Genomic DNA, 27,929 nt, shown 5'->3' with positions numbered 1-27,929 from the left:
TGGGGCCTTGTTGGCAGCCATATAAATCTCCGATCCCTTTTTAAACCGTGTTAAGTTCTGAATCAACGCTAGGCCGTTTCCAATGCAGCACATACATATCGATGCTGGGAGGCAAGGCAGTAGCGTGATCTTTTCCCCACATAAGAAAATGGAGACACAGCAAGGGGAAGTGACTTGACCAAGGTCACCCAGTTAAACAGTAGCAAAGCTGGGAAGAGCAATCATGTGTAGACGTACGCCAGCTAGCTTTGCTCCAGCTGGCTTGGGGACCACTAGCACCGCAGCTGCAGCAGCTCAGGGTTTAGAACGGGCTAGCAAGGCAGCCAAGTAATTACCCACAATTCCAGGAGGGCGTGTACCACCCGTGCTTTTGGTACCCATGGCGGTGAGATCAACACGAGCTGGGTGTGTGCCTATGCGTGCTGCACTCACCTTCTCCCCAACTGCTGGGTAGACAAATAATCTTTCTAGTGAGACAGATCACAAACGCCCACCGTCTGTGGCTGAGCTTGCTGAAGCCCCAGCTGCTAAAGAATTACTCCAGGTGATTTTTAAAAAAACCCTTTTATTTAGAAACTAAAATCCTACTAGATTTGTCTGTACAGCTCCCACCAGGGCAAAAAGCAACCTTGCAATGGTTACATACAGTCAATGCTCTCTGTACACATGCACATGAGATACAGATGTCTACTGTATAAACCATAAACAGACAGAGAGGTACTGGACCCAGACGTACATCACACAGCCGTCTGCATCGAGCGTGCACGTGTGTACGTTCATTCATAAAGAGCGCTCGCTGATGGCGGCGTCTAGGTCTGCAGGCAGATACAGAGAGGGTGGGATCTGCCCTGGGCGACACCGCGCGCCCGCCATTGCCCTTGGAAGTAGGGTGTGTTGGCACACGGGACAGGAGCCGCATGGGAGTGGAAGGTGCATCGCTTTGTTTGGGGGGGGGCGTTTGTCCATTTTGATCCCCTCCCCCCTTAAATAAAAGTTCACAGTAACTAAGTAAAACACACGCTTTCCTGGACCTGCCTCCTAGCAGTCCGTCTGCCTGGCGGTCTAGATCCGAACTGATCAGCACTGCCCCTCCCGCCCCTGCCACCTTTCAAACGTGCACAGCGTGCGAGAAGGCGGGGGCCAGCCAAGAGTAAGTGGCGAGACCTGGCGTGAGGTTTGTTTTCTAACCTGGGGAACGTACAGACTGGGGAGTCAACGAGACTGGCACCGGTCCAGAACCCATTCGAAAGGCGCTGCACAGGAAGGGGCCTTTGAGGTAGTCGGAATAACTTTCCTTTCAATGGCTGGCACCAGGGCAAGCCGGGGTGTCTCTCCATGCGTGTGCGAGGCACGTATGCGCCTGCGTCCACGCCCAGCAGCGTCCCGGCACACGTCACGGCGTGTACCTTCGTGCCGGGGCGGCTGCGTGCTGTGCGACGAGACTCACGCGCAGGGACATGCCTGTGTGTGTGTGTGTTACCGCGTGTCTGGGTGCGTACACACCTGTGAAGCGGGCCTGAGCCCGGGTGACTGCACACATCGGCACCCGTGTGCGTGTCGCCACGGGTCTGCGTGGGGACATGGCTGCGTCTGCACGGCCGGAGCCGTGTCTTTGCCCGTGTAAAGTGTGTGAGTGCATGGGCCCAGGGGTAGCGGCCTCCTTGTCTATTGCTTTTCCCCAGGCCATGATGCCTGCTAGATTAGCAAATGGAGCCCAGGGCCCTTTCGAAGTCCGGCTTTCCTGGGGCAGGAGGGGGCTCTGGGGTGGACCCTCACGCTGACTCTCTTTTCCTTCTAACGTCAACACCGTGAATGCCCCCTTCCCTCTCGCCCCATCCCCAGCAAGTCAGAGCAGGGGTGGGGGTGGCAAAGCAACGGCGCTGGCGCTAGCCCGTGTCCTGCCCACGGGGGGCAGAGAAACTTAGCACCTGTTGCCGTGGCTAGACGGCTGCTGCTGGGCCTGACCCATCCATGGCCGCGGTGCCGTTGTCAGGCCGCTGGCAGAGCCCTCACAGTGTCCCCCGGGCCACGGTTTTGGGCCCTGCTGCTAAATAAAGCTCCCCTCTGGAGCTAGCCCCACACAGCTGGTGGGTGGACCAGGGCCGGTCACAGGGAGCAGTGGCCACGGGGCGCTGAAAGGTCAAAGCGAGCTGACCAGCCTGCCGGTGGCACGGCGCAGATGGGGTGGGACGTCGGCTTAGTCGGGGGGAGGAAAGAATCCCTGGCAGACGACTACAGGACGTGTCTCTGGGCTGGAGAGACAAGGGGGCGCCCCCCCGGTGCTGGCTTTGGAAGGGACGGGCCTGAGGCAATTGAGGAGCCAGGCGGGGGCAGATGAGGCCAGTGGCGGGGGGGGTGCTGTAGCCGATAGATCTGGGGCAGCAGCGTGAGTGCCCGGGAGGCCGGCAGCTGGTCGAGCCGTTCAAGAGATGGGCAGGATTGCTCCTTGAGGGAACCTGCTCTGGGTGGTCGCCTTGGCGGCTGAACGCACAGGTTACATCCTGCCTCACGGCCCTGAGCTATGCTCGTTTGCTTCACCTGCCCAGACGAAGGCCCATCCTGGCCCCTTTGCCAGACCCCTGCCCACCAGGTGCTGGTGACGGACCCCCACGCAGGCCCACAGACACCCCACCTGCGCCCGCCCACCCCAGGCCTTCTGACAGCCGGGCTTCAGCAGAGAAACCCGGGAAGAGGAGATTTCTCGGTCGTTCACTCAGTGGCAGCAAACGTCTGTGCCTCATTCCCCCCGCCCTCCCCCAGTCTCAGGCAGAGGGGCCGAGCAGTCCCAGGGGTGTTTCCCCAAGATGACCCCCCTTCTCTCTCACGCTTCCCCTTTTCTCTCATTCGCCTTTTTCTTTTTCAACGATCCCCAATCCCGCTGGAGATAAAACACACACACAATACAGTACAAAAATACCCCAGCAGAAACATCCCCCCCGCCCCCCAACGCAGCCCCTCTCCTCTTATCACTGCAAGGGACGGCTCTGGAGTAGCCTCCGCAGAGTTAGTTGCCTTCGGCTGATTCGAGGTTCTTTCCCCTCCAGGCCCAGGCTCTCACTGCTCCAGCCTTTCCCGCTGCAGCTCCTCGGGGGGCGGCCGCGCTAAAGGACGTTGAGCTTTCTGGAGCAGGTTAAGTTACCGTGGACCAGGTTCCACATTTGGAGCAGCTCCGTGGGGAGCAGTTTGTGAACCACCATCATGCTGCGGAAGAAACAGGGCTCCTTGTTCATCTTGCTGTTCTTGTTCTTCACGATGCCGAAGGTCTTAAAGCCCTCGTGTCTGGTTGGCGCCACCTTGAGGACCTCCAGGCACATCCCCAGGAAGACGTCGTCAATGGGGTAGAGCTCCAAAGTCTCCGAGGCCTTGTGGAGCTTTATGGCCAGGGGCCCGTCCATGAGGAAACCCCCGCCGCCCGCGTAGGGCGGGTAGTTGCTCTTGTTATAGAGGGCGCTGGGGATGTAGTACTTGTTCTCTTTCCTCCGGATTGGCCTGGCCTTGTAGAGGACGTCCCCTACAAAGAGGTCTCCCTCCTTCGGGTTGTCCAGGAACTCCAGGATGTTGCTGGGGCTGACGAAGACATCATCATCGCCCTTGAAGATGTAGCGAACGTTGTCGCAGTAGATGTTGAGCCACTTCAGGAAATGGACCTCCTTGAGGGTGAGGTTGAAGAAGCTGTCCAGGAAATCCCACTGCAGGATATCCTGGTAGATGTGGTTCTCATAATCCAGCAGCTTTTGGTAGTTGGCCCTCTCCTCCTCTTTGGAGGCCGTGCCCAGCAGGAAGAGCGTCTTGATCTTCTTCCTGTCCACCTCCTTCTCCTGGCCCCAGGTCCTTCGGATGGCCTCCCGCCGGTCGTGCTGCGTGATGATGGACTTGACCACAATCAGCAGGTGGACATCGCCGCTGCATTTCTCCGGGTGGTTGATCAGCATGGGGAAATACCTGCAGTGCCGGTAAAGCAGGAACTGCCGGAAGTTGGCCTCCAGCCCCTTGAACCAGTCCATCTTGCTGATGTTCTGGTTGGCCGTGCAGTTGGTAGTGGTGACGTCCCAGGATTTCACCTGTCTCTCGATGACTCCCTCCACCTCCATATGGGCTTTCTCCTTCTTGCTCTTCCAGAAGTTGCCGGGCTTAGAGAAGATGCCATCTCTCTTCTGAGCTTTCACGGGCTCCTGAGAGAGTTCTTTCTGCTGCTGGCCCTGCATGAAATGGCTTGGCGTCATCCCCCTCTGCAGAACGGTCACCATGATCACCAGTACAAAGGACAGGCAGATGCTTCTGTAGATCGTCTTCTTCCTAAAGAGACAAAATGTATGGTTAAGACAAAGGAGCTGTCACCCAGGCTGGAATCTCAGGGGTCAGACCCCTGTGTGTGAGAATCTTTTATTCTTATGATCAGAGAGATACTGGTTCCAATGCAAATGCCAGACAACGCTTATTACATACGAGAAGGAAGCCAAGAGAGAGAGAGAGAGAGACAGAGAGAAACAGAGAGATAGGTAAAATAGGAGGGGTGTTGGGTGGGGAAGACAGCCACAGTCAAGGGTACGTGTAAAGCCAATTGAAGATTTTTATCTATTTATCTATTTAAGTTTTAACAGGTTTACAATGCCTCCCCATGTAAATATCAGAGACAAAATGACAATCATTACAACAGTGAGGGCAGAAAGTTCTGTTGAGAACAACAGAGTTTCATCAAAACCAAATTTTTTTTCCTTGCAATGTCAATTCCAATGAAAATTTTCTATTTTTCCACCATAAACGTAAAAATAAATGTTAATTTCCAATCGCCTCAAAATGTCGTTTAGTTTCAGATTTTCGGTGTAGAAAAAAAGCAAATTTCATGCGGAAATGTCAGTTCGAAAGGTCCATTCCCATTTAAAATGTTGTTTAGGTTCTTTTCAAGAAAAGAAAAAGAACCAAGGCCACCCTCCCCCCAGATTTTAAGCTGAAATGAAATGAAAATGGTCATTTCATATTCAAATGCTAATTCAGACAAATGAGTCGGGTTTGAAACAGTTCTAAACTCCCTTTGGGGAAAAAAGTGCAACTTTTCAACCATGTGAACCAAAACTTTTCCTGGGAAAAAGTGGGTTTTCTGTCCAGCTGTAGGGACACATGGTTTTCTTTCACATCCATAAGGAGGCTAGGAAGACGTCCTATTTCATTATTTGAACGGCTCTCACCAAACATTGGTTTTCAAACTTTTGGGGCCGTTATTTCTCAGTCTTCAGACACTTCAAGGTCAGCCTTCTCAAAACTCTGAATTGTAAATCCTCCCTTGGCTCATTGTCGTTTCTCCAAGACACAACAACGGTCAGACGCGGAGAGTCACCAGTAAATCCACACACCCTGCCATCGGCGGCCGGCCAGCCATCTGCTACCCACTCATCACTAGACACAGTCAGAAACGGGGTGAGCTACCAGCCATCTGATACGTGCCCCAGAGCCAGTGGGTAGAATATGCCCCGTGATTACTCAGAGAGGGACATCTTCTCTCCTGTCCCTGGGGCGGAGGGAGGCGGGCAATAGCTGATTCCATTTGGATTTGCCTAATTGCAGGACGCTGGAAAGTTTGCTACCCCCTGGATGGGCAAAAAGGAACCTCCTTTCCTGGCCCGCCATCCCTGCTTCCCAGGGGCTGCAGTCCCAGAGCACTTAGTACTGAGGACAGGACTCGACTGCTCTGATTTGCGCTGCTCCATTGCTCCCAAACCCGCTTCAGCCCTGCCCTCAAATCGGCCCCCCTTTCCTCCTGCCCCATTGCCCCCCGCATTTCAGGGCTTCTCCCCAGCTGAGCAGGACGCCGTCGCCTTCTCCAAACAGCAGGCGGCTTGTCTGCTGAGCAGAGCTGCCAGCCACGCCCGCTCGCCTGGTGGATGGGGGGCAGGGAAGGGACGTAGCATCGGGGCGGTTGATTTCACCGAGCTGGACAAAGAGGCAGCGGGCTGTGCTGATGGAATCCCCTGGGCAGAGGGAAAGCATTTCCCCACCGAGAGCATGTCCGATACGGCCTGTAACCTCGTCCAGATGACACAAGCCCCCGTTCTGCAGCCCACAGTCCCACTCCCCCCGGACCCAGCGCGGGCTGATTCTTCCCAAAAGAAGATCAACGAGATCCCCCCCATCGAACGCCTTCCCCTCACCCCACACTGAGGTTTCTCACCTGCTCTCCATCTGGCCCCCCTTTTCCTGCCCCTCAGGGCCACTGACGTCTCTCCCGTTCCTTTCCCCTCGACTTCTCACCCTCATCAGCCTCCTGCTCACCACCGAAGCCTATCTAGACTTCCACGCCCACTCCCCCCCACCCCCAGCCTCCCGACCGCTGCCCCATCTCCCTTCTCCCTGTCAGCGCTAGGTTCATCTAACACCCCCTCTACAGCTGCTGCCTCAGGAACTTCTCCAGCGCCACCCTGGATCTCCACTCTCTAAATCCAGCATCCCCCCCTCCCCTCCCACTGGGGCTGCCCTCACTCGGTCTCCGGCAGACTCGAAATCTCTTCTTCTGCTGGCCTTTCAGATACCAGCGTCTCGGGTTCTCCTCCTCCTCCTCGGGTCCCTGCACCGGCCTCTCCTTCGGCAGCTCCTCCGCTTGTGCTTTCTGTGCGGGTCCCGACGAGGCTCTGTCCCAGGCCACGTCTCTGCACCCTCTCCTCGGATGGTCTGGTCCATTCATGGGGCTTCCTCTGCCGTTCCCGCACTGACCCCTCCCCAGATTTACCTCTGCACCCTGACTTGCCTTCATTCAGCCCTCCCTTGTAGCCTGCACATCTCTCCTTGCCTTCACTCGAAGTTTGATGTAGCTAAAACGGAGGAGCGCCTGGTCGTCCCTCCCAAAGCCACTCTGCTCCCTCCATTCTCTGGTGCCCTGGAACCCACCGTCTTCCGTCATGCAGGCTCGTCACGCTCGGGCCACCTTTGTCCCCTCTCCCTCTCCTGCCCCACACATCCAGACCACGGCCCAATCTGGGTGCTCCTTCCTCCACCACACTCCCAAAATCTGATTTTCCCTTGGCCACGTGGATGCAAAAAGTCTCATCCAAGTGCTTCGTCACCGCCTGCCTCGAGTCTGCGGGCCCCACAGCACCCACATCACTGCCTCCTCCTTTTCCTATCAAATGCTACTGTTCGGATCCCCTTCCCAGCCTGTCAATCTGACACAGCTCTCCCCAACTCCTTCAGATCCCTGCCCTGCCCTGTCTTCACCTTCAGGGCTCTTGCATCGCCATGTGCTAGTCAAATATTGCATCTCTGGGGTGCTGCAGCAGTTCTGCAGGAGGAACACAATAGCCTCAGCGTGTATCGATCTGCTTCCAGTTCCCCGTCACTCTTGCACAACCCCCTTCCCCTGTAGCAAAGGGTGCCACCATGCAAGCCGGAGTTTCATCCCAGAATTTCGCTTGGCAGAATGGGTTTGCCTTGAGAACAGGCTGGTCACCACTGGAGGTGCAGGAGAACGTTGCAGCAGAGTTTGGAGAAAATTGATCGAATTCTTTCCGGGGAAGAGATGGTTTTAAAAGCGAGCGCCGACTGGAAATGCTGGCTTGGTTCGCAGGCCTTTGGGGTGCCGAAGCAGCTCATTGTGACCCCACCGGCAATTCTGCACAGAGTTAAATCTCCTCGGAAACTCAGGTGCCAATCCAGGTTCGCAGGAAATCGTGATGAAGCAAAACAATTAGCAGCTGTATCTCCTGAAACGGTTCCTCGATGAAATACTAGAGTCGCACACTTCGTAGCTGGTATGGGCCAAGCACATGCACCCATCCCTGCATCCCTCCCTGCATCCCACTCTCCCATCCCCCCCAAGTCAGGGACAAGTCCCACCCCTGCCAGGGGTCCTGCATGCCCCCCCTTCCATCCTCCTCTATACCGCAGTCCTCCAAAACCCCTTCCACGCACCAGTGCTTTTGGGTGCCCTCCGTTCCTTCCCCCCCCCCCCATGCCAGGATCCCCCATTCTCTTCTCCCTGCAGGGGTGGTTGTGCCCGCTTTACCTCTTCCCTGTGCTGATCAGATGCCAGGGCCTTCACGTGGCTCACATTTTCCCCCCTTTTGTTTTTCTGATTTTCCCCCAAATCAAAAGGACTCTGGCCATGGAGGCCTAGAACATGCCTGGAAATTTTGGAAGGGATCAGATGCGCCCTTCAAAAGTTACCACGTTACAAACAAACTGAGAAGAGTCCCCTGGGCTGGAGTCTGGAGCCCACTCAGTGGTAGCTCTGTAGTGAAGATGACAAGCAGGCTGGCTCAGAAGCTGTGGCTGCGGGTTTGCTAACCCACAGCAGGTTCTGATTCGTGTCCCCATATAAACCTTTGCGCAGGAAAAGCATTTCTGCGATTATTTCAGGGTGCAAGAAAATTCTTCTGGAAAATGTCAAGGTGACTGGTCCAGTGATTTCTGACAGGGTTGGGAGGGGAAGGATGAAGGGTCTAGTGCAGGGGCTATTTTATATGTAAATATTGGCTGGCTGAGGTAAATTCAGTATCGCCAACTCCACGTGTTCAAAGATTGCAAGATCTGCTGCCCAAGAAAGTTTCCCTGAACCCCCAACTCTGGCCTTCAAACAATCCCCCCCATCCTTTCCACACTCAGCAGCAAGCTCCCCACCCACCAGGACACAACAAATGAGCCCCAGACCCTGCCGGAAGAACAGATGCCAAATCCGCAGGCATTTCTCCACTGCTGCGATGAACAACACGCCCCAGAACACGCCTTTCAAGATCCAGGGGTCCGACATATGCCGCGCACAACATGTGGTGTCCCTCATCGAGTGCGCCAAATGCCCCAACAACAACTATGTGGTGTGAAACCTGACAATCACACTGCTCGCCAGTGAACTCATACAGGAAAACGATACCACCCTATCGCCCGGGGGGGTGAACCCTTTTCCCAAAGCAATCGCTCTGTGTCGGACCTCTCAGCTCTCATCCTCAAAGGAAACCCCACACGGCGCCTTCAGAAGAGGAGCCTGAGTGCTTAAATTCACAACTCACCTACACACTCAAAATCATGGACTGAACAGAGATTTCATGGCTTATTACCACAATCCGCAACCCACTGCCTCTCCCCTTTTTTTGTCCTGCAGCTGCAGAGGTGTTAACAGGACACTTCACCTGGAACCGTCCCTTAGAACATGAGCTAACTACCTATGCTGAACAATCTGTTCCATCTTGTATTAGCTGGGATGCTCGGAGCACCTTTCCCGGACCTGAAGAAAAGCGTCTGAAGAAAAGCTTGTCTCTCTCCCCAGCGCCCAAAAGCTTTTGTCTCTCTAATATCACTGCATACAAAAAATCACGTCAGGCTTCCCAAAAATCACAAGATTGGCTTTTTTTTTTTTAAATAAAAAAAATCTCATGATTTTTAAGCCATTTTGGGTACTTTTTCTTTGCCTTCTGGTTTGAGCTTTTCAGGGGACTCAGGTCCCAGTTTCAAACTTTTCTTCCCAAGCAGGGGCTAGAAATGGACCTTTTTAACGAAAGCTGCGATTCTCGTGTCATCGCTTCTCTCCAAGGGCTGGGGCTTTCATTAAAGTATCAAATATCACAAGATTTGGGATGAAATCACGAGTGTGGGCAACACGGCAAACTCTTGATTCCATTTGAGCGCCCAATGCTGCGGACTAGCAAAGTGGATTGGTTTGAAAATTGTAATGCAGAGCATCAGGACGCCTCAACTGTAGGCGACACCACCAGCTCTGCCTGTAATTAACACTGAATGCTGCGGTGTGATGATTGTATCATCATTACTGTGAGGATGGTCAGAGCTTCTACATGGGTGTTTTTTACATTATTAACAGTTCGATACAAAGAAGAAGCTATAGATGGTTCTAAATGACAGGCTTTGGGGTTTTTGCTCGTTAAAAACAGCTTGATTGTAAATCTTCAGATTTTGCACACAGTTCAGTGCTATTTCATTTTAAAAGAAGAATTATTTACAAAATCTGGCTTTATTGTTTGATATAGTGACAGGTCCTTTATCAAATCCATCTGGCTTGACAGGCATTTCCTAAAGTTTATTATGGGAAAGAGGAAGCAAAAGAAAACCGGGAACTCTGCAAGATCACATCTAACATCCGCAGAGCAAGACGGGGCATTGTCAAATCTCTATCGGGCAAACAGAGTCAAAGGACATTATAGAAAGCATGATCTCCGCAGGACAAGGTGAGCTTTGGGAATCCAGAGACCTCTGATCTCTGCATTAATCCCACATCATTTATAAAAACAAAGACATTCCCAGAGAAAAAAAAGTTACCTAAACTCAGGTTATTCCCAAGTAGTGATACAGCTAAGAGTATGGATATGAACAGTTATGGGGATGGGGATAGATATTCCATGGGATATTGTACATGCATACACTTATCTGAGACTGGATGAGCTGTCACTGTATTTGAATATTTATCTGCCTTCCTGTAACTCTTCCATTGCCATATGCTCCAGGGCTGTTGTTTTATTTCATGTAAAACCCTCATGTTCCATACACAGGAGCAATCCTAAATCCAGGGTAGCTACATTAGTCTGTTAGTTAACCTTTTGCCCTCTGAGCCGTAATTCCGGAGTGTAGTCCCAGCTATTCGTGCTATCCGCTCTATGGCTTGAATAATTGTAATCAGTTATGTATAATCATCCCAGGGCTTCCTAGAAAGAGGATCCTTCCTTTGTCTTTCCATCTAGCTAACCCCCTGCTCCCCCTTAACAGAGCCCCACTGCAAGGATTGAAACAACAAAGCAAAAGCAAAAAAGAATAACAGCACTGACGAGACATTTGCAACCAGCGCATTGTTCCTTCTACTTGTACGTTCTGTCCCTTTCCTCTACGCTGGGTCTGCCTTGTCTGTTGCAATTGTAAAGCTCTGGGTGGCAGCAGCTGTTTCTTATTCCATGTTCGTACAGCATCTAGCACCTTCCCAGTTGGCCCCTAGATACTATTGTAATAAACATGATAAATCATCGTTACAAACTGTGACAATGCTGCTTCTGTGACTTGCATTTCAGCCCCAGCCTCCATGAACACTACAACAGAATTCCAGGAGCCAGGGGCCACTGCCGGTCAGTCATACTTCTGGGGTAATAGGAAACAAGGGGGCAGGAACAACTGATCTCTGTGGAAAAAGGGAGAGGGGATACAATACCCAGCCTGCACGTGCGGGCATCTGTAGTAGCCGTGGCTCAGGCTTTACTAACTTGGTTGAGCCAGTGTGCTACAAATAGCAGCATAGCCATGGCAGTGCGGGCGGCAGAATGGGCTAACGGCCCAGCTACAATCCCATCCAAGACCCTAGGTACATGCTTGGAACAGTTCGCTGGCTACGCTCTCTTTAGTACGCTAGTTCAATCAAAGCTAGCTCCCAGACACCTGCCTGACCTGGAAATTACATCTCCAGCGGAAATGCAGCCACAGTCTTACCCCCAAAAGCATCAGTGCTTTCATCAGCCCAGGCAACTCAGATCATTTTACTGGTCCCTTGTCTGCCTTTCTCTCCCACAGCCTGGACATCACAGCCTCCACACGCTGCCTGCTGTGTTGTGTTCGAGAACAGCGCTCACGCAGCCCGTCAGCTTGTCCCAGCTCCAGCGTTACGGTCATTCGTTATTTTGACTACACCCAACCAAGTCCCTGCCCCAAGCATCCGTTAGCTTCTTTTAGGAGTCGGGTGACCAGAGAGGAAATGTGAAAAATAGGGACAGAGTGGGGGGTAATAGGCCCCTATATAAGAAAAAGTCCCAAATATTGGGACGGTCCCTATAAAATTGAGACCTCTGGTCACCCTCGGAGCATCGACCCACACACAGAAGTAACAAACAGCAGGGAAGGACCAGAACATCATGTGATTACTGAGCTCATTTCTGCTCAATTACTCTTTACTAACTGAAGTATAATGTTGCTGGCATCTTCTCCGCTCGGCCAGGAGATGTTTAATAAAATAATAATGAAAACTTGGTCCCTACCAGCGAGCTACTGTGGAATTCATTTGTTTTGAACCTGTGTGTAACAGACAGAGACTGGGTCCAATTCAGAAGCACATCAGTGTAAGGGAGTGTAACCGAGCCTGAACTGGTATCAAACACACCTCACGGCAGCCCCCCCAGGTGTACGTGACACCATCTCAGGGACTCTCAGTTAGAAATGATGCATCAGTTAATTGCATCAGTTTGAGACTGTTCTGGCTGCACTGGTGCACAAAGTCTAATGTAGATGTACTTGAACTGGTTTGAGCCACACTGAAACCAGTTTGGTTTAATTCAGTAGGAGGTGGGCAACGATGCAACTAGTTGGATGTGAAACAGATGTAATTATCCCAGGGACACTTCTCCAACACAGCCTCTTCCACACTCAGACCCACTTCCCAGTATTAGCAGCATGCTGAGCTGAATCACAGCTCCTTCTAGCGTGTCTGAATTTGGCTCCCTGGTGTAATTCACTTCTGTGCGGTACAAAGAGGAGTGCAGCAAGAAAAGTAAGGAATGGAAGGATTCCAGAAGGGCTGAGATCAAGTCCTGCTTTAACGCCCACCTTTCACAGCTTGTCAGTGATATCAAAGCAGACTCCCCCACCCTACACATGACAGGCACTTAGCAAGTTTAAGTCCTTGTCTACATGGGAGAGTTGTTCCGGTTTAATCGCTTTCATTCTGATTTAACACACAGTGGGGTTAGTTAAACTGGAGCAAACCCCTGATTCCGAGTGCAAACCTGTTCCCAATCCATTTAAGCTAAACCAAAATAAGCTTGTGCCTGTTTAATTGAACCGGTTTTGAGTCACACCTTAATCAACCAGTGGCACTTCCTAGCACACAAAAGGGCTAAGGCAGTCTAGCCTAACGCACCATATACATCAGCTCTGCACTGGTTCCCAGACAGCCCAGTTCTCTAACTCACTCCACTGAGTCAAAGGCGTTAGAACCATGTGAAACTCACGTAGGAGAGAGGCGAAACAGACCAACTGGGGGCAGATCCTCACCTGGTATAAACTGCCATAGCGATGGCAATTCTCACCAGCTGTGACGAGTCTGCCCCACTGAGTTTATATGTATCAGGCAAAACCCTCAGTGAAGTGGATGGGAAATTAGACTGAGCAGGGACGGCAGCATTAGGCCCCAGCCCCTTAGACTAGGAGCGCCTTCCATGCACCCCACAGCACTGTAGAAATAATCAGTAGCAACTGGAACTGTGCCTGAAATAAACCTTGGATTTGCACATCCCTGGACTGTGTGTCAATGGTCCAAAGGAAACCCAGGATCCAGATTCTCCATCTCTCCCCCACCCCTGAATGCCAAAGTCCTTCCTTTCCCTGCAGAGATCACCCCAAATGCTTTTATGAGGGGCACAAAGGTATGTAATAAGGAAACAATAGCTCCAAAGGGAGGTTACTGGATAACTGCCGCCAGTGACTCAGTTCATTTTGTGTAACTTCTACTGGCTGTAACTGACATCGAAGTACACTCCTTAAATTCTGCCCTGCTCACTAGTGTGTAGCCTATACCCCAGCTAGGCACCCGCTTGGAATCTGGCCCACAGAGTCTACGTAAGAATCTGTGCAAGTGAAACTCACACACGGAGGGTGGGAAAAGCTGCGACCTGAGGCTTGATTCTGTTCTGGCTCACGCAGCTGTAAATCAGGAGTAGCTTCATTGAAATCAATGGAGTTACACCAGTAGGAAACCCGCCTGAGATCAGACAATTCCCCAGGAAGGTGTATGTTAAGTTGGCCAAACTCAGCTCTCACTTGCCTCTTCTTCGGTCTCCCCCAGCACAGCTTGTCGTAAGTCACACTGGCTTCCCCTGGGGGAAATCATGCCATCTATGAAGCTGGTCCAAGCCGTTATAAATCTAATTACCTAGTTAAGAACAAACCGTTCCCCTTCTGGATCCTGGCACTGTGGGAGATGGAAGGCCCCTGGTGAGTCCATCAGTAAATCCAAAGTCTCTGGAGAAACAGGCAGGCTTTCAATTCCCATGAAAACCCCCCTTTGATTGGACTGGAATGTCTCTCTCTCTTTTTAATTCCTCATTTAGATTCAGTTATTAAGCTGGCTCGGTCACTGAGAACCCAGGGATCTTACAGCCAGTCATACCTGGGGCCTGGAAAGCTTACGGGATCGGATCTAGACCCTGATCTGGAAGGTTCTAGACTAGACGTTCTAGTCCCACTGGCTTCAGGCACAGCAGGTGAGTTTATTTCATTCCCTTGCCTCTCTCTAGAAGCCAGGGTGGGAATCGCTTTCAGACAAGCACCTCGACGGCAAAGATGATCCGTCAGTAACAAGTACAATGTCTAATGGCATAAAGGTTTAAATAATGAATAATAAACCAAGTCGGGGGGGGGGGGTCCCTGACCTGGCCTGGCCTGGCCTCTGCCATACGCCACGGACTGAACTGCTAGAATAGCTTGATTGCCACTGTTGAGGGGTGGGTTGATCCCATTCCACTCCCCCCCCCAACACACACACCCCCCATCTCCGCTCCCTGTCATGCTCTGAAGAGTGGCCCCAGTCCCCAGAGGGGCTGAGCTGTTTCCACACGAATGCCGGGACAGTTTGCAAGGAAGGAGAGAAAAAAAATCTCCAGCAAAGGAGTCCTGGGCTGATGTGGGGAAGGCGGGGGGGGGGGGTAGGTCCCCCCCACCCCACCCCTTCCAGAGGGGACGATGTAACCTCCGTGCTGTTCGCTCTAATGCACGGACAAGAGCCGCTGGAAGCCAGGTGGGGGCCGGCTGGATCCGGACACTGGTTCCCCCCCCCCCCCACGACCCCCACAAAAACCCAGCAGCCGGGGTCCGCCTGCGGCGAAAGGAAACTTCCAGCGGCGGCTGAGGTGCGGGGGTGACCCAGGGGGGCACCGATGGGTGCAAACCTCCCCCCTCCCCCCCCAGCCCAAGGTCCGCTCCCCCAAGGGAGAAGAACCGGCGGCTCCAGGAGGATCTGGCTCGGGGCGCAGGGGCAGTGTGGCTCAGTGGTCGGATCAAGGCGCAGAGGAGCCGGGTCGGCTGGACGGGACAGGCTGGGCCGGGGAGCAGCACACGCCCCAGCCGCAGCGTCCGAGCCACCTGGGGGGATTTTCTCCCCTGGCAAGTCACCCCCCCCCCCCGCCCCCCCTTTTGCAGCCACGGATGGGGGGCAGCAGAAACCCGCGCGATCCCCCGGGGCCAGTCTTCCTCCCGCTGCCCCCCGCCCCGGCCGAGGGCAGCTCTGCCCCGCGGAGCAGAAAAGCACCGGCCGCGGGGAGAAGCGGGGGGCGGCTGGTCTGTCCCGTCCCCCCCCAACACTCACCACGGGGACATGCTGGGGATCTGGGCGGCGGGTCTCCGGCGAGGCGGTGCCCGGAGCTTCCCCTGCTGGTCCTGGAGCCAGACCGCGCTCCGAGCCGGCTGCACGCACGGACTGAGCGCCTCTGTGCTCATCCTGCCCCCGGCTCCCCGCCCGGGCCGCCTTTCTCCTCCCCGGCCACCGAGGTGGAGCCTGGGCTGCAGGTATTTAACTCTTCAGCTCCTGGGCCGGCAGGACTCCTCCCCCCCCAACTGGCTTTGCCACCCACCTGTGGTAGCCAACCACTCAGCAGGGCCACCTCAAAGGGCGACGGGCCACGGAGGGCTATCGCTCAGTGGCCGGGAACGAACTCCCCCCGCTGCACCGTTTTGTCTGTTATGGGGAGAGGAAGCGGTTTTTCCCAGGACATTTGCATATTATTATTAATTATCTGTATCACTGCAGCGCCTAGGGACCCTCCTCTTGGACCAAGACCCCACTGTGCAAGGGGCTGTACAAACACAGAACACAAAGATGGCCCCTGCCCCAAACAGCTTACAATCTACAGGCTGCTCTACACTGGGAACTTATATTGACATAGCTACCTCTCTCAGGGGCGAGAGAAATCCACCCCCCGAGAGACGTAGCTATACCAGCCTAGCCCCTGGGGCAGACAGCGTCACAGGAATTCTTCCGTCGACCCTAGTTTCTGCCCTCGAGGAGGTGGATTACCCGTGGGGACAAGAGAACCTCTCCCATTGGTGCAGGTAGTGTCTACACTGAAGCGCTGTGACCAGTTTCCATGGGAGGGAAAAGACACACATCCTGACATGGAGACTGTATCAGAAATAGATGCAGCATTAAAATGCTGTCCAGCCACCATATAGTTTCACCATTGTGCACATGGTCTAATTCGGTGGCTTCTTCAATAACTTTCCCACAGGCAGCATAGCGCTGTACTTAAATATAGTCACAATCCTGTAGCTAGAGCGGGCCCTCAACCCAAACCCTACTGCCAAACACACATGAAGTTGCGGGAGATGTTTGAAATCCCAGCTGAGATCAGGAGCCAAATTTTGTGGCTTGAGCCTATCTCTAGCTAGAGCATAACCTGAATTACAGAGGAACCTCACAAAACGGGAGGGACTGGGTATAGGCGTGCACAGCACATTTCATTAGGGTGTGCCCCCAGGGAATTTTCATCTTCATTTCATCTATAATTCCTCCGGCGGGCCACATTTGAATTACCCGCCGGCAGAATTCTCGCCGTGTCCTGCTCTCCGCCGCAAAATCTCGCACGCTCTCCACTCTTTCGGCGGCAGCTCGCTGTGTCCGCTGAGAAAACGCGCGCTCTCGACTGTTTCGGCGGCCCAGCGAGATGAAAAAGTTACGCGGGCAGGATGAAAAGGGTTCGTGGCCGTGGGCCGTATGTTTGATGCCCTGGCACTAGGGCGTGCCTGCACCCCCCCGTGCGCACGCCTAAGGCGACCTGGCAACAAAACGGCAGGTGAAATTCAATGCTGATCAATGCAAAGTAATGCACACTGGAAAAAATAATCCCAACTCAACATACAGCGAGGGGCTCTAAATTAGCTGGTACCTCCCAAGAAAGAGATTTTGGAGTCACCGTGGACAGTTCTCTGGAAATTTCCACTCAGTGTGCTGCAGCTGTCAAAAAGGTTATGGTAGGAACTGTTGGGAAAGGGATAGAAAATAAGACAGAAAATATCATAATGCCATTCTAGAAATCCATGGTACACCCACGCCTTGAATGGTGCATGTGGTTCTGGTCGCCCCATCTCATACAAAGATATATCGGAACTGGAAAAGGTACAGAAAAGGGCAAGAAAATTGACGAGGGGTCTGGAACAGTTTCCATGTGAGGAAAGATTAGAAAGACTGGGCCATTCAGCTTAGAAAAGAGACGGCTGAGCAGAGATACAATAGAGATCTATAAAAGCATGAACGGTGTGAAAAATGTGACCAGGAAAGTGTTATTTATCCTTTTACACAATACAAACCACAGGGGTCACCTGATGAAATGAGGCTTAAATACAAACAATTTTTTCACACAATGCACAACTAACCTGTGGAACTCATTGCCATGGGATGTAGTGATGGTCAAAAGAATAACTGGGAGTTAATGGAGGGTAGGTCCATCAACAGCTGTTAGCCAAGATGGTCAGTGATGTAACCCCATGCTTGGAGCAAACCTAAACCTCCGGCTGCCAGAAGTGGAAGACAAAGATGGATCGCACCAAAACTGCCCTGTTCTGTACATTCCCCCTGAACTCTGGTATGGGCCACTGTCAGGGCCAAGCATAATGTTTTCGGGCCCAGTACAAACTTGTAACACGGGCCCCCTCCCACACACATCCCACAATCCCTCGTCCCACACATACAATCTCATGAGTCATGAACATTTTTTTCCTCATGGCAATGGAGGTTGCAGTCTGGGCCGGGCCCCCCAGGGCCTCTGGGCCCTGGTAAAGTGTACCCTTCCCCCCACCCCCATGTGGGGGCTCTGGCCACTGTCAGAGACAGGATAGTGGGCTAGATGGACCATAGTCTGACCCAGTATGGCAGCTCTTATGTTCTTATATTATTATCTGTACGGGAAAAGCTCTATGGCATTTTCTTCCCAGGATGCTCAGCGGCTCCGATGCAGCGTGGGCTCAACCACTGTGTCATCTACACAGCTGCCTTAGCTGTGCCAGCGTCTCTACCGTTCCTAGGTGAGACTAACTTTACACTAGCAGTGCCATAGCTACTGTGTACCGCCGCTCTCTCTCTCTGTTTGTATAACTAATCCGTTTTCTCTCTACATAACACACACGGAAATAGTGCTGAACGATCATTTGACCTTAACTCTGCGTGCACGTTCAGCGACTGAGTCCCGGGTTACACTGCAAATGTACGTAGGTAGAACTATGTTATGCAAGGGTGTGGAAAATCCACCCCCTCGCCCCCGCCCGGCAAACCCAACCTAACTCCTGGTGCAGCCAACTCTATGTTGAAGCTACTTCTTCTCAGGCAGGTGGAATCCCAACGAACGCTGAGGGGAGCTGTAAATGTAGATAAGCCCTGAGAGCGCAGATGTTAGCGACCTCCAATAGACACAGAAAGGATCTGGCTTGTTTTTCTTCTCTACACTTCCACAATTTGCATTCAAGCTTGCCGTGCAAAGAAAAGAAAGTCTCACTGAATTCATGTGAGTTTGTGTATTTGTGAGGGAGATGCGGGCGAGAAGGGACCAGAGAGGTGGTTTAATAGAAAGGGTGTCTAATAACATCCCCTATTCCAGTGGTTCCCAACCTGTGGCCTCTTTCAAAGTGGCCCACCTTCCGCTGGCTGCAGAAGGGAGCCGCTGCCTCGGGACCGAGGTGAAGCACATGGGGCTACAGGATGTGCGCGGTTCCCCTGCTGCAGCCAGGGGGACGGGAGATCAGCGAGGAGGCAGCCACACAGACACAAATTGGAGGGGTCTGATGATACTGGCAACCCCTAACCTGACGCCCGACATTCACATGTTAGCTTCTGGTCTTCAGCCACAGACCTTGCATTAGATGAGGGTTGTGTGAACTGGACTTACCTTGTAACTGGTTTGAACAGCTTTATTTTAGTTTTCTTTGCACTAAATGTTTACTTTAAATACGCAGTGATTTGTCGTCCTCTGTCGTGTGTATGTCAACACATTTTTTCTGAGTTGATAGACTGGTGGCCCACCAGGCTTGTAAAAATGATATTTGTGGCCCAGCCAAAAAGGTTGGGACTCATTGCTCAATTCTAGACAGGTTCTTACCTGAAATCAATCGAAATTAGGTGGCTAAATACCTTCGAGGAGCTGGGCCTGAGAGCTGTCCAGTCACGCTTTAAGCATCGTGACTAACATCTGTCCCAGGTGCATGCTCCTCCTCTCCCCAGGGACGGACGCGTGTGCAATGGAGTATCTTGTTTGGGGATTTGGTCCTTGCACGTGTGGTTCTGTGTCAGAACTTTTCACGCTATTCGAAGGCAGGGGCTTTTCATTCCGTGCCTTTGTTTTGTTTCCAGGAGAAAGACCGCAGAGGGGACGTTACCCAAAGGTCCCCTTTGGAGCGACCTCTTGGTTCAGAACCTCCACACGGCTCAGCCGTTCCCAGACGCTCCCTGCGTCTCTCCCAGCAGGAGGCAGCTCGCTGCTGCCGAGTCCGTTTAAGGCTGGTTTTAAAGCCCTGTCCCTTGAGAACGTGTGGGTCGTGGGTAGGGTAACCATAGTTCCCAAAGGGAAAATGGGACATCACCTGGGGCTTGCCCGAGGCCCTCCCCCCACACAGGGCTGGGCCGAGCCTCAGTCCCCGCGTGGGGCTGGCTCAAGCTGCTCGCCTCCCCGCATGTTCCTCTGCACCCCACTTTTTTGACAAAGTGGGGTGCAGAGGAACTTTTGCCAAAAAAAACCAGGACAGCTGGGACTGGGCTTTCAAAAGGGACTGTCCCAGCCAAAACGGGACGTATGGTCACCCTAGTCATGGGGAGGGTCTAAATGGGTCACGGGGCACACACACACTGGGGCAGAGAGAGCCCACCCCACACTCCTCCTGCAGCAGCAGCTCCTTTGCCGTGGGCCTGGCTCCCCACTCCAGGCATTGCGACCTGGTGCATGGGGTCACAGCACCACTCAGGTTTGGCCTGGCCACCCTCCCCCCCCAAACCCGTCCTGTGGCCAGGGCGAAGGGCGCGTGTATATAATGGTGGGCCACAAAACAAGCCAAAATGCAGCTGGAGCGGGGGTTGCTTTGGTACCGTTGGGAAGGCCGGCTCTGGCATGGAGTTTGAAATGGGCGATGGTTTTCAGTCACCGAAAGAAGTGCTCTGCGGTGAGCAGGAGCCCGTCTCTCTCACCCACAGAAACTGGCCCAATAAACGCGGTTCCCTCACCCACCTCGTCTCTCTCATAGCCTGGGACCCATACGGCTACAGCCAGAAATGGGCAGAAAGCCCCCCTATTCCCATCACCCCAGCCCCACGGCCTGGCTGCCTCACATGAAACCAGGCTGGCAAATCCACAGGAAATCCTTCAGGAACTGGGATATTTCCTTTGCTGGCCAGGGGCAATATCCCCCATCCCTTCCCCCCCAGACACAATCCCTGCTCTCATGGCATCTGGGCTAGCTTCTTCAAAAGAGGCCAGATTAGCAAGTGCTCAGCACCCAGCAGCTCTCAGGATCACACCTCGAGAGACAGACAGACAGACAGACACACACACACACACACACACCCACACCCCCACCCCCTCAGAAAATCTGCCTTAGATGCTTCTCCGAGGCCAATCCTGGCTGGTGACCAAAGTGGAGACAGAGATACACACGGGTTAAGCTAACGAACGAAGCCTTCTCGATATCCTGAAACCATCTGGGTTCAGTTTGATTTCGGGAGGAATGTCACATCAGTGTGTTATCATTTGAGCCAGACCTGTTCTGTCTCCCTGCTTCAGACTTAACTCCAGATGATCACGCTCATAGCTTAGCAGAAGTCTCATTCGAATACAGAGAAAAGGCTTGGACTGGCATGGCCCGTGAGCATGGTTTGTGAGTGAAAAATATGACGTTACAAAACTGCGCATAAATAATTGCCAGGCCTGGCCCCTTTTCTCTGAGACTGGGCAGTAGTCCTTCCATGTTTTTAATTCCATCTACTGTAACTGGGGGGGGGGAGGGGGGGTCTTGCTGTCCATATGAATGCTTAACTCTTTTGAGCCCTGCCTAACTCAGTGATGTCCAGTGGCGGTGAGTTCCACAAGCTAATCACGCATTGTCACCAAAGGCAGATGAAAAGCCACGTAGGCTGAAGTTGTGACTTTTTGTCTGCCTTTGGTGACAGTGCATGTCCCCCAAGGAATTGGGACAGAAGTAGCAAGCCCGTGGCCTGGGATTTAACAGCACCTTTCTCTTTCTTTGCTCCAAATCTCCTGAAGGCCGTGCACTAGGCTAAACCCTGAGCCAGCCCAGCAGAGCTGTGCTCAGGAACCTCCCTCAAAATCTAACCCCTGAAACCATGGGTGTAAAATGGAAATAGTGACTCCATCTTAGCCATCGTGGCAGGTGCTCACCTCCAGACAATGCCGCCTCTGGCACTCTAGCTACAGTATGTGCTCTGCCCGCAATAGCACGCCATGGCCAGCCCCCAGGCCCCACCCTGATCCTGCCATCTACAATTTGCATCCCACGCCCTGGCCAGCAACGCCACGGCTCCGAGTCTCAGCCCTGCAGTTCAGTCCAGCCCAGGGAACAGAGGTTCCCCTCCAGCGGGGGGTGCCGTGGGAGAGCCCCAGTCTCCATCAGGGAGCCTGCCACTCCCTTGGCACCATCCCCACAGGAGACGAACGGTTCCCCCGTCTCACCTCTCTCCGGGAGCGGATCCCTCCTTGCCCCGTCCCCCCAGAGAACATCCCCACTTGCCAGCGATTCACCAGTGTTTATTTCCCCCCAGTGTGCGTGGGAATGGGACTTCCAGAGGCACCTCGCTGCTAAACCCAGCCGCACTGAGCAAGGAGCCTCGGGCAATCCATCAGCACAAGCCAGGCTCCGCTCTGCCCCAGGGGCCAAGATCGACACAGCCAGCGTCCCTGGGCGGCTGGATGCAAAGGAGCAGGGCTCTAGGCCGGGACAGGACAGGGAGAGAGGAGGAATGGAACCTACCCGACTTGAAATGCCGGGCGCGACCCTGCTCCCCCTCTCCAACAGAGACAGGGAGGGCACAGAGCACTACTGAGCTCAGCTATGGACCCGACACCGGCCTCAGTCTTAGCCAGACGGCTGGGAAGCAGCCGTGCCACCCCGAGACTCCGGGGCATTCACTGCTGTGCCAGTCTTACACAGTGGACCGTAGCTGTGGTACCCTGTGCCCGGCCCCTGCTTGAGAGAGGCAGTGGGGGGGTGGGGGGGCATATGACACTGTCAGGAAATGCCCCTGTTGAGGCCAAACGGTGCCCAGGACAGACGGGGGGAGGCCTCCATGTCCCCTTTGTTTCACTTTTAGTTTGAGCCAGTTCAACCCCCAGCACAGGTTACAGCACACTAAAGGCTGCTCTAAATCGCACCCTCGGCTTAGGAGCTGCGCGATGCAGGGCGTCCGCCTAGCCCAGCAGCTGCCAAACTGTGGGGCGCGCCCCTACGTGAGCTGGGGGGGGGGGCACGGCAAGCTCGAGCGTGCAAAAGACGCCATTTTACCAAATGGTCGCAGCGTGACCTCGCACGCACCGTACGCACCAGGCCACGTCGCACGGAGGCTGCTATTTTGCTCTACAAAACGACGCCCTCCATGCAGCCTGACTTCGCACGCGCCGTATGTGGCGGGGATAATGCAGGCCAGATGACGCCGTTTTTGTAAAGCCTCCTTGTGGCGTGACCGTGCACGCCCAGGTCAGGTGCGGTCACACGGCAGGGAGGACCCCATTTTTAAACGGCCACTTCCATGCTGCCTGGGGGGAGTGGGAAACACCACATCTGACAGTGGGGGTCATGCAGGGAAAATGTTTGGGAACCGCTGGCCTACACAATCCTAATGTGCCCATCTGGCCTGAAAGGTTATGTCTGCCTCAGCGAATCTACGGCCTTCTGTCGCCCTGCCAGACTGGGACGAGGCAGGCGTTTATGTCAGGCCTTGGAGGGCAGCGCTGGTAGCTGATAATAATAATAACACCTAGCTTTATACGGCACCGTTCATCAGCGATGACACCTCACCCCCAGCTGATGGCACAGGAGAACAAGGTCACTCTCTGGGCAGGTTGTTTTTCTCCTGAGAGATGATGAGAAATATGCGGCAGCTGCTACACCTGATCTAAAACAAACGGCTGCGCCTGTAGGCCAAGGGTTTCAAACCTGAGCAAGTACCCCAGGCATGACCCAGAATTAGCCCCTTACATTAAACTACCCCAAATCTTCAGAGGCTTTTTAACAGAACTGAACATTTTTATGGAAAATTTTCAATTCTGACAGACTTTGCTAAATGAACTTATGGTTTTTTTCGTTTCAGTGCATTTTTGCCAACGGAAGTTTAATTTTTTTCTGGTTTTTGAAAGCCAAAAAAAAAAAAAAAACCCCACAATTTTTGGTTTTAAATTTTGGGTCTTTTCCCTCTTTCTCTGCTTGTTTACTCCCCCTACTGCCCCCCACTGGAAAGGGGGGAAAGGAAAGAAAAGGAGAGGCAGTGAACAATAAAAATGAGAAAAAAATCTTCCCCCATCACTTTTTCTCCATTTTTAAAACTTCCTCCCCTTTTCCAACAGAAAAAAAAACAGAGCATTTTTTCAAAATGGGAAGGAAGAGATAGGAAAACCCCCCAAATCCTGGAAGTCAAAACCAGAAAATTTTTATTTAAAAAAAAAAAGAAAGAAACAAAATAATTTCCATTTTGGTGAAAAATGTCAAACAAAACAAATAATCTCTGAGGGGGATTTCAAAATTAACTGTCTAAAAATAGTGTTGCTGCAAACGCATGAGGCACAGACAGAACACACAACGGGGTTAGCTGTACTGGAAAGGATTTGGATTGACCTGAAGCGTGCTCCCAGAAGCAACATTCTGATCCCATGCTTATAGAACCTTTGCCTCCACGTGAGAAAGACTGTAGGTGCTGTAGTGTTAGGGGCAGAGTTAAGGTTATTTTGGTAGTGTTTGCATAGGCGTGTAATGGACAACCCACATGCTGAGTGGAGCTGGCTGAAGATTAGCTTTTTTCAAAGTTGTTCCTGAGTTGCTGTTTGCCATAACTTTGGCTTTTCTACTTGTTAATGTTTGGGTAGATCATTTTTGTTCTTGAACAACTGTTACATAAACCCTTCATTAAGGTCAGGTTATCCCTTGATGCATGCACCATTTAATAAAAACAAATCTGACCTGCTTAGGCATGGCTGACCCTAAAATAACACTGCAGGGATCTCCTGAGTTATTGTTACCCATTGTGGAGAAAAGGCTGTTTAAGTGGAACTAATTTGCAAACACTTCCTTGCGGTAGGTGATGCTTGCCAGGTGGCAAGTAAAGTGTCATGTTAAGCTGGCTCATCTCAAGCCAACAGCTAAGGTGTTCTTAGATGCCAACATCTGGGTGGCCCCAGCTCTGCATTAGGATGTGCGTCTAGGAGCCCAGCCCTGCTCCTTGGCCTAGTGAATTTCCCCAGCTAGGGACTTGGCCTCACCCGCGGACGGGGCTGGTGATGATAGGCGCTTTGGACCCATAGGACCCAGGTGACTTAGTCCAAGGCAGGATTCAGGGCAGCAGGGCCAGGCACAGCTCATCACCGCAGCCCAGCTGGGCTACCTCAGGGAGGAGGCGTCTCAAGGGAGCTCACCCTGCCTGGGAAGCAGGAACGGATCCAGCCCCAACCTTGCCGGCGGCAGGAGCTCTTGGGCAGGGCACTGCCACAGGATTGAGAGGGGCGGGGGTCCTACTGCAGGCCTGGCTTCCCTGCCCACTGGCAGCAGGAAGTGCTCGGGGGAGAACGGAGGCCATTGGCTCAGCTTCCACCCTACCCTGCACCTCGGGGAGTAAATGGAAGGACATTTCCGCGCAAGCGGCCACACTGCAGCCTAGGGAGGGGGACCAACAAGGTCTTTTGGGGTGGTCTGTGATTGGGGCAGTCTGCCCCCCCAAAAAACAAGGAAACAGGCCCCGTCAGCTGCAGCGGTGGCTGCGCTCTCACCCCCGGCCCCACATCCTGGCCCAGCTCCCTGCCCTTTGCACTCCCAGCGTTTCCTCCGTCATCTGCCGGGGAAACGATCCTCTCTGGCCTCTTTCTTCCCAAAGGGCAGATTTCTCAAGCCAAGCCCTGGAGGCCAAACCTTTTCTGCACCCATGCCCCCGGGGGTGGGGGTGAGTTGCGAGATCACACCCCCAGAGAACGAAACCAAAGCAAGCCCTCCCCCGCCGGCTCCAAATTCCAAGAACCCTTAGAGGAGGCGAATCAGGAAATTCCTCCCTGGCCTGTTCAACCAGCAACGGTCAATCCAGCAGACAGATCTCGGGAATATGTGCGAAGCCTCCTTATCTTGTAGTCCCGGGGAGAGCCTATTAGCAGGGCCTGATTGTGCTGCTATGCACGGGCAGATGGGATAATGCTCCTCCAGCCCCACTGAGGTCATACATAGCTGCACCTGACTCTCCCCCCCCCACCCAGTGCGGGGGCAGGAGGTGAATGAATGGACCTTATGCAAAAGGAGCTGCACCAAGCATTCCTGGCTTGTGAGTCACTCAGTGCAGGGACTTCATTCCTGAGCAGTCAAAGACTGGGAACGACCCGCCCCCCCCCCCCGGTGAATATCTGGGGCTGCTGAGCTATGATAAGGGTGAGATTAGAACATCAAGGGAATTGATGACATGGTGCTAGACATGCCCCAAGAGTGAAGTACCACAGGGCTGACAGCCAGACTGGCCGTGTGCTGTCACTGCAAAACAATCCCTCTCAGCCTGCGAGGGAGTGGGAGAGACACCCTTGATCAGCATAGTCGTGGTAGGAGCACAGCTGGAATACGCTCCCGCAGACAGATAAGTCCCGAGGAACCATAAAGCAGGGAACTCAAAGGAGAAAAGGATGGGAGAGAAAATAATCTCTGGAGAGACTGGGGGAGCTACCTTGATATAGACGGGTCCAGATCACGTCTGCCTCTAAATGCATTCAGGGTAATAATGAGCTGGCTAGTCTGTACGTTACTGCTGCCAGAGCTGCTCAGCTGTGTGTCATAGGTCCTGTACTGCTAATAATGGAGATTCTTTAGCCCAAGTGGTAGGGCTCATGTTTAGTAGGTACTCAGGAGGCAGGCTGGCAGGAGAGAAGGTACTGCACTCTTGGAATGGCAGGAGTAATCAGTTCAGACAGACTGAGGAGTTTGGAAACATCTAATTCTCACAGGGCACGCTCAGAGACTTAACAGCCACTGGCATAGCCACACCTAGGGTGGCCACTCATGCATTCCTGGCATTCAGGCCATTCACATACTTCTGGGAACAGCAGGAGGCCACCCCCACCAGCGTGACCCCCTCCCAAGCCTCAGGACCTTGCACGCATGCCTGTATTGGTAACATGAGTCCCGGCTGTGCAGCCGAGGGCTTATGTTTGTAGAGTGGGGATCTGAGTTCGAATACCGCTGTCCCCGAGAAATCCTGATTCTTCATGGCGTGCAGCAGCACAGCAACCATGAAATTCCCGCACAGCCACCAGCGTGTCCTAGGAAGGGGCTTGCCCACAGGAAGGGGGTAGCACAAGCCGCAGTGGACGGACACTTAGACAGGGACGTTTAAGGCACGGCCTCACACACGGGTTGTTAATTAACCCCTCTGCTGCGCCTGCCCAGGGAATTCACCACCCGAAAGAGCGAGATCAGCTGGAGGAAGGTCAGAAATCACAGTCGCTGGCGTTGGGGCATGAGCAGGTATTTGAAAGAAGCGAGAAATTGCTTAGGGTGCTTGAATGGGATACAGCGAGGAAGGGGGGATGAACTGAGGGCAAGGAAGATTTACGCCGAGTGGCTGGAAGAAGCGGCTAATGGTGAGCCCTCTTAGACGGGGGAAGCCGCGTTGCTCGGTATATTTAATACTAGACGGTAAGGAGCATTTCTGCACGGGCTGGGAGATGGCGCCTGGGAACGACTGACGATGGAGGAGACGTAGGATTGTAGGTTAGGCACAGAGCAATCGGGCTTCAGAAGAACCTGCCAAAGGAATCGGGAGAGGTGCTCCCAGCACGGCAGAGATTTGAAAGCGGGGCAGAAAGGGCCACGGCAGGAACGATGGTGCAAACGCCTGCGCTGACGGGTCAAAGCCGGAGAAGCGGCGGCATGAATCAGGCAGTTCTGTTAGTCGTGGGGGGTGCTGTCTTTTTGAGCTGTCTTATAGACAGGTTAACCTCCCCCACGTTTAGCATCCCCCGTCCCCCTTCGGATCAGGCTCAGCCGAGAGGCCAAGGAGCAGAAGGGCCTGGGCCAGCTGAGTGCCCCTTCCCAGCGAGAGATGGCCCAGCCAGGTCAGGGCCGAGGCTCTGGGGCGGGGTGGGGTGTGGGCGAGGTTTGCCCTGCTGCGGCTCAGGCTGTGAGTGATCTCCAGGGCTGTCAATCCGGCACCTTTCCCTCCCACCCGACCACTGGGTACCTGACAGGGGTAGGCCTGCAAACCCCGTGCAAAGGCTGGGAACCGAAGCCGTGTGGGCGCTGTCTGAGGGGAAGGGCACTGGGGGGCGGGAGCTCCACTCGACCGCGACGCTCCTGCAGCTCTTACAGCCAGTGGTTTGGACTGTCCTGCACAGATCCCAGGGCGGGATGAGGAAGGGGAACAGGAGCCTCCTTCCTCCACCCATGCAGATGCCAGACTGAATGGCCACTTTCTCGCTCCCCCATTTGGGGGCATGGGGATAGCACCCCGGGCTACGCGCCGGGGCTGGCTTGGGGAGCGCCCACCGCCCCTTTTGTCAGCAGGCGTAGGGCACATTGTACCACACAAGCAGCTGTACCACCACCCTGCCCGGGCCCAGCACGGCTGGCGCACCTCTCCGAACCCTCTCGGGGCTCTGGTCCGCATTTCAGCCGGGCGGGACCGTACCTGGAATGTGGCCACCGCCAGCCTCGCCTCCTCAGAACTGGTCGGAGTGGTTCCTCCATCCGTCCCCTCGCTGCCCAGAGAGGCGGCCGTAGGTTTCCAGGCAGGAATGTGACCACCA

At 53.6% G+C, this 27,929-nt stretch overlaps 1 protein-coding gene across 1 annotated transcript; it reads right to left on the bottom strand.

Annotated features, from left to right (window-relative positions):
• Positions 1-1,621: 1,621 nt before the first annotated feature.
• B3GNT7 (UDP-GlcNAc:betaGal beta-1,3-N-acetylglucosaminyltransferase 7) lies at positions 1,622-15,435 on the bottom strand. Its single transcript, XM_067561120.1, has 2 exons — positions 15,269-15,435; positions 1,622-4,296 (listed from the first exon to the last, which is right to left on the bottom strand). Exons 1-2 carry the CDS (start codon positions 15,397-15,399, stop codon positions 3,102-3,104), a joined length of 1,326 nt encoding a protein of 441 aa, XP_067417221.1. The 5' UTR covers positions 15,400-15,435; the 3' UTR covers positions 1,622-3,101.
• Between the last annotated feature and the right edge of the window lie 12,494 nt (positions 15,436-27,929).

The sequence above is a fragment of the Emydura macquarii genome, unplaced genomic scaffold (genome assembly GCF_026122565.2).
Source record: "Emydura macquarii macquarii isolate MOO-44397 ecotype Brisbane River unplaced genomic scaffold, CSIRO-AGI_Emac_v2 contig_2365, whole genome shotgun sequence".
NCBI classification, from domain to species: domain Eukaryota; kingdom Metazoa; phylum Chordata; order Testudines; family Chelidae; genus Emydura; species Emydura macquarii.
Note: the sequence above shows the minus strand (reverse complement) of the source record. Positions and strands in the feature narration are given on the sequence as shown.

Coding starts and splice junctions, on each gene's coding strand:
- B3GNT7 (XM_067561120.1), bottom strand. CDS start 15,399: ATGAGCACAGAGGCGCTCAGTCCGTGCGTGCAGCCGGCTCGGAGCGCG. Junction 4,297..15,268: donor ATCCCCAGCATGTCCCCGTG/GTGAGTGTTGGG, acceptor TTGTCTCTTTAG/GAAGAAGACGATCTACAGAA.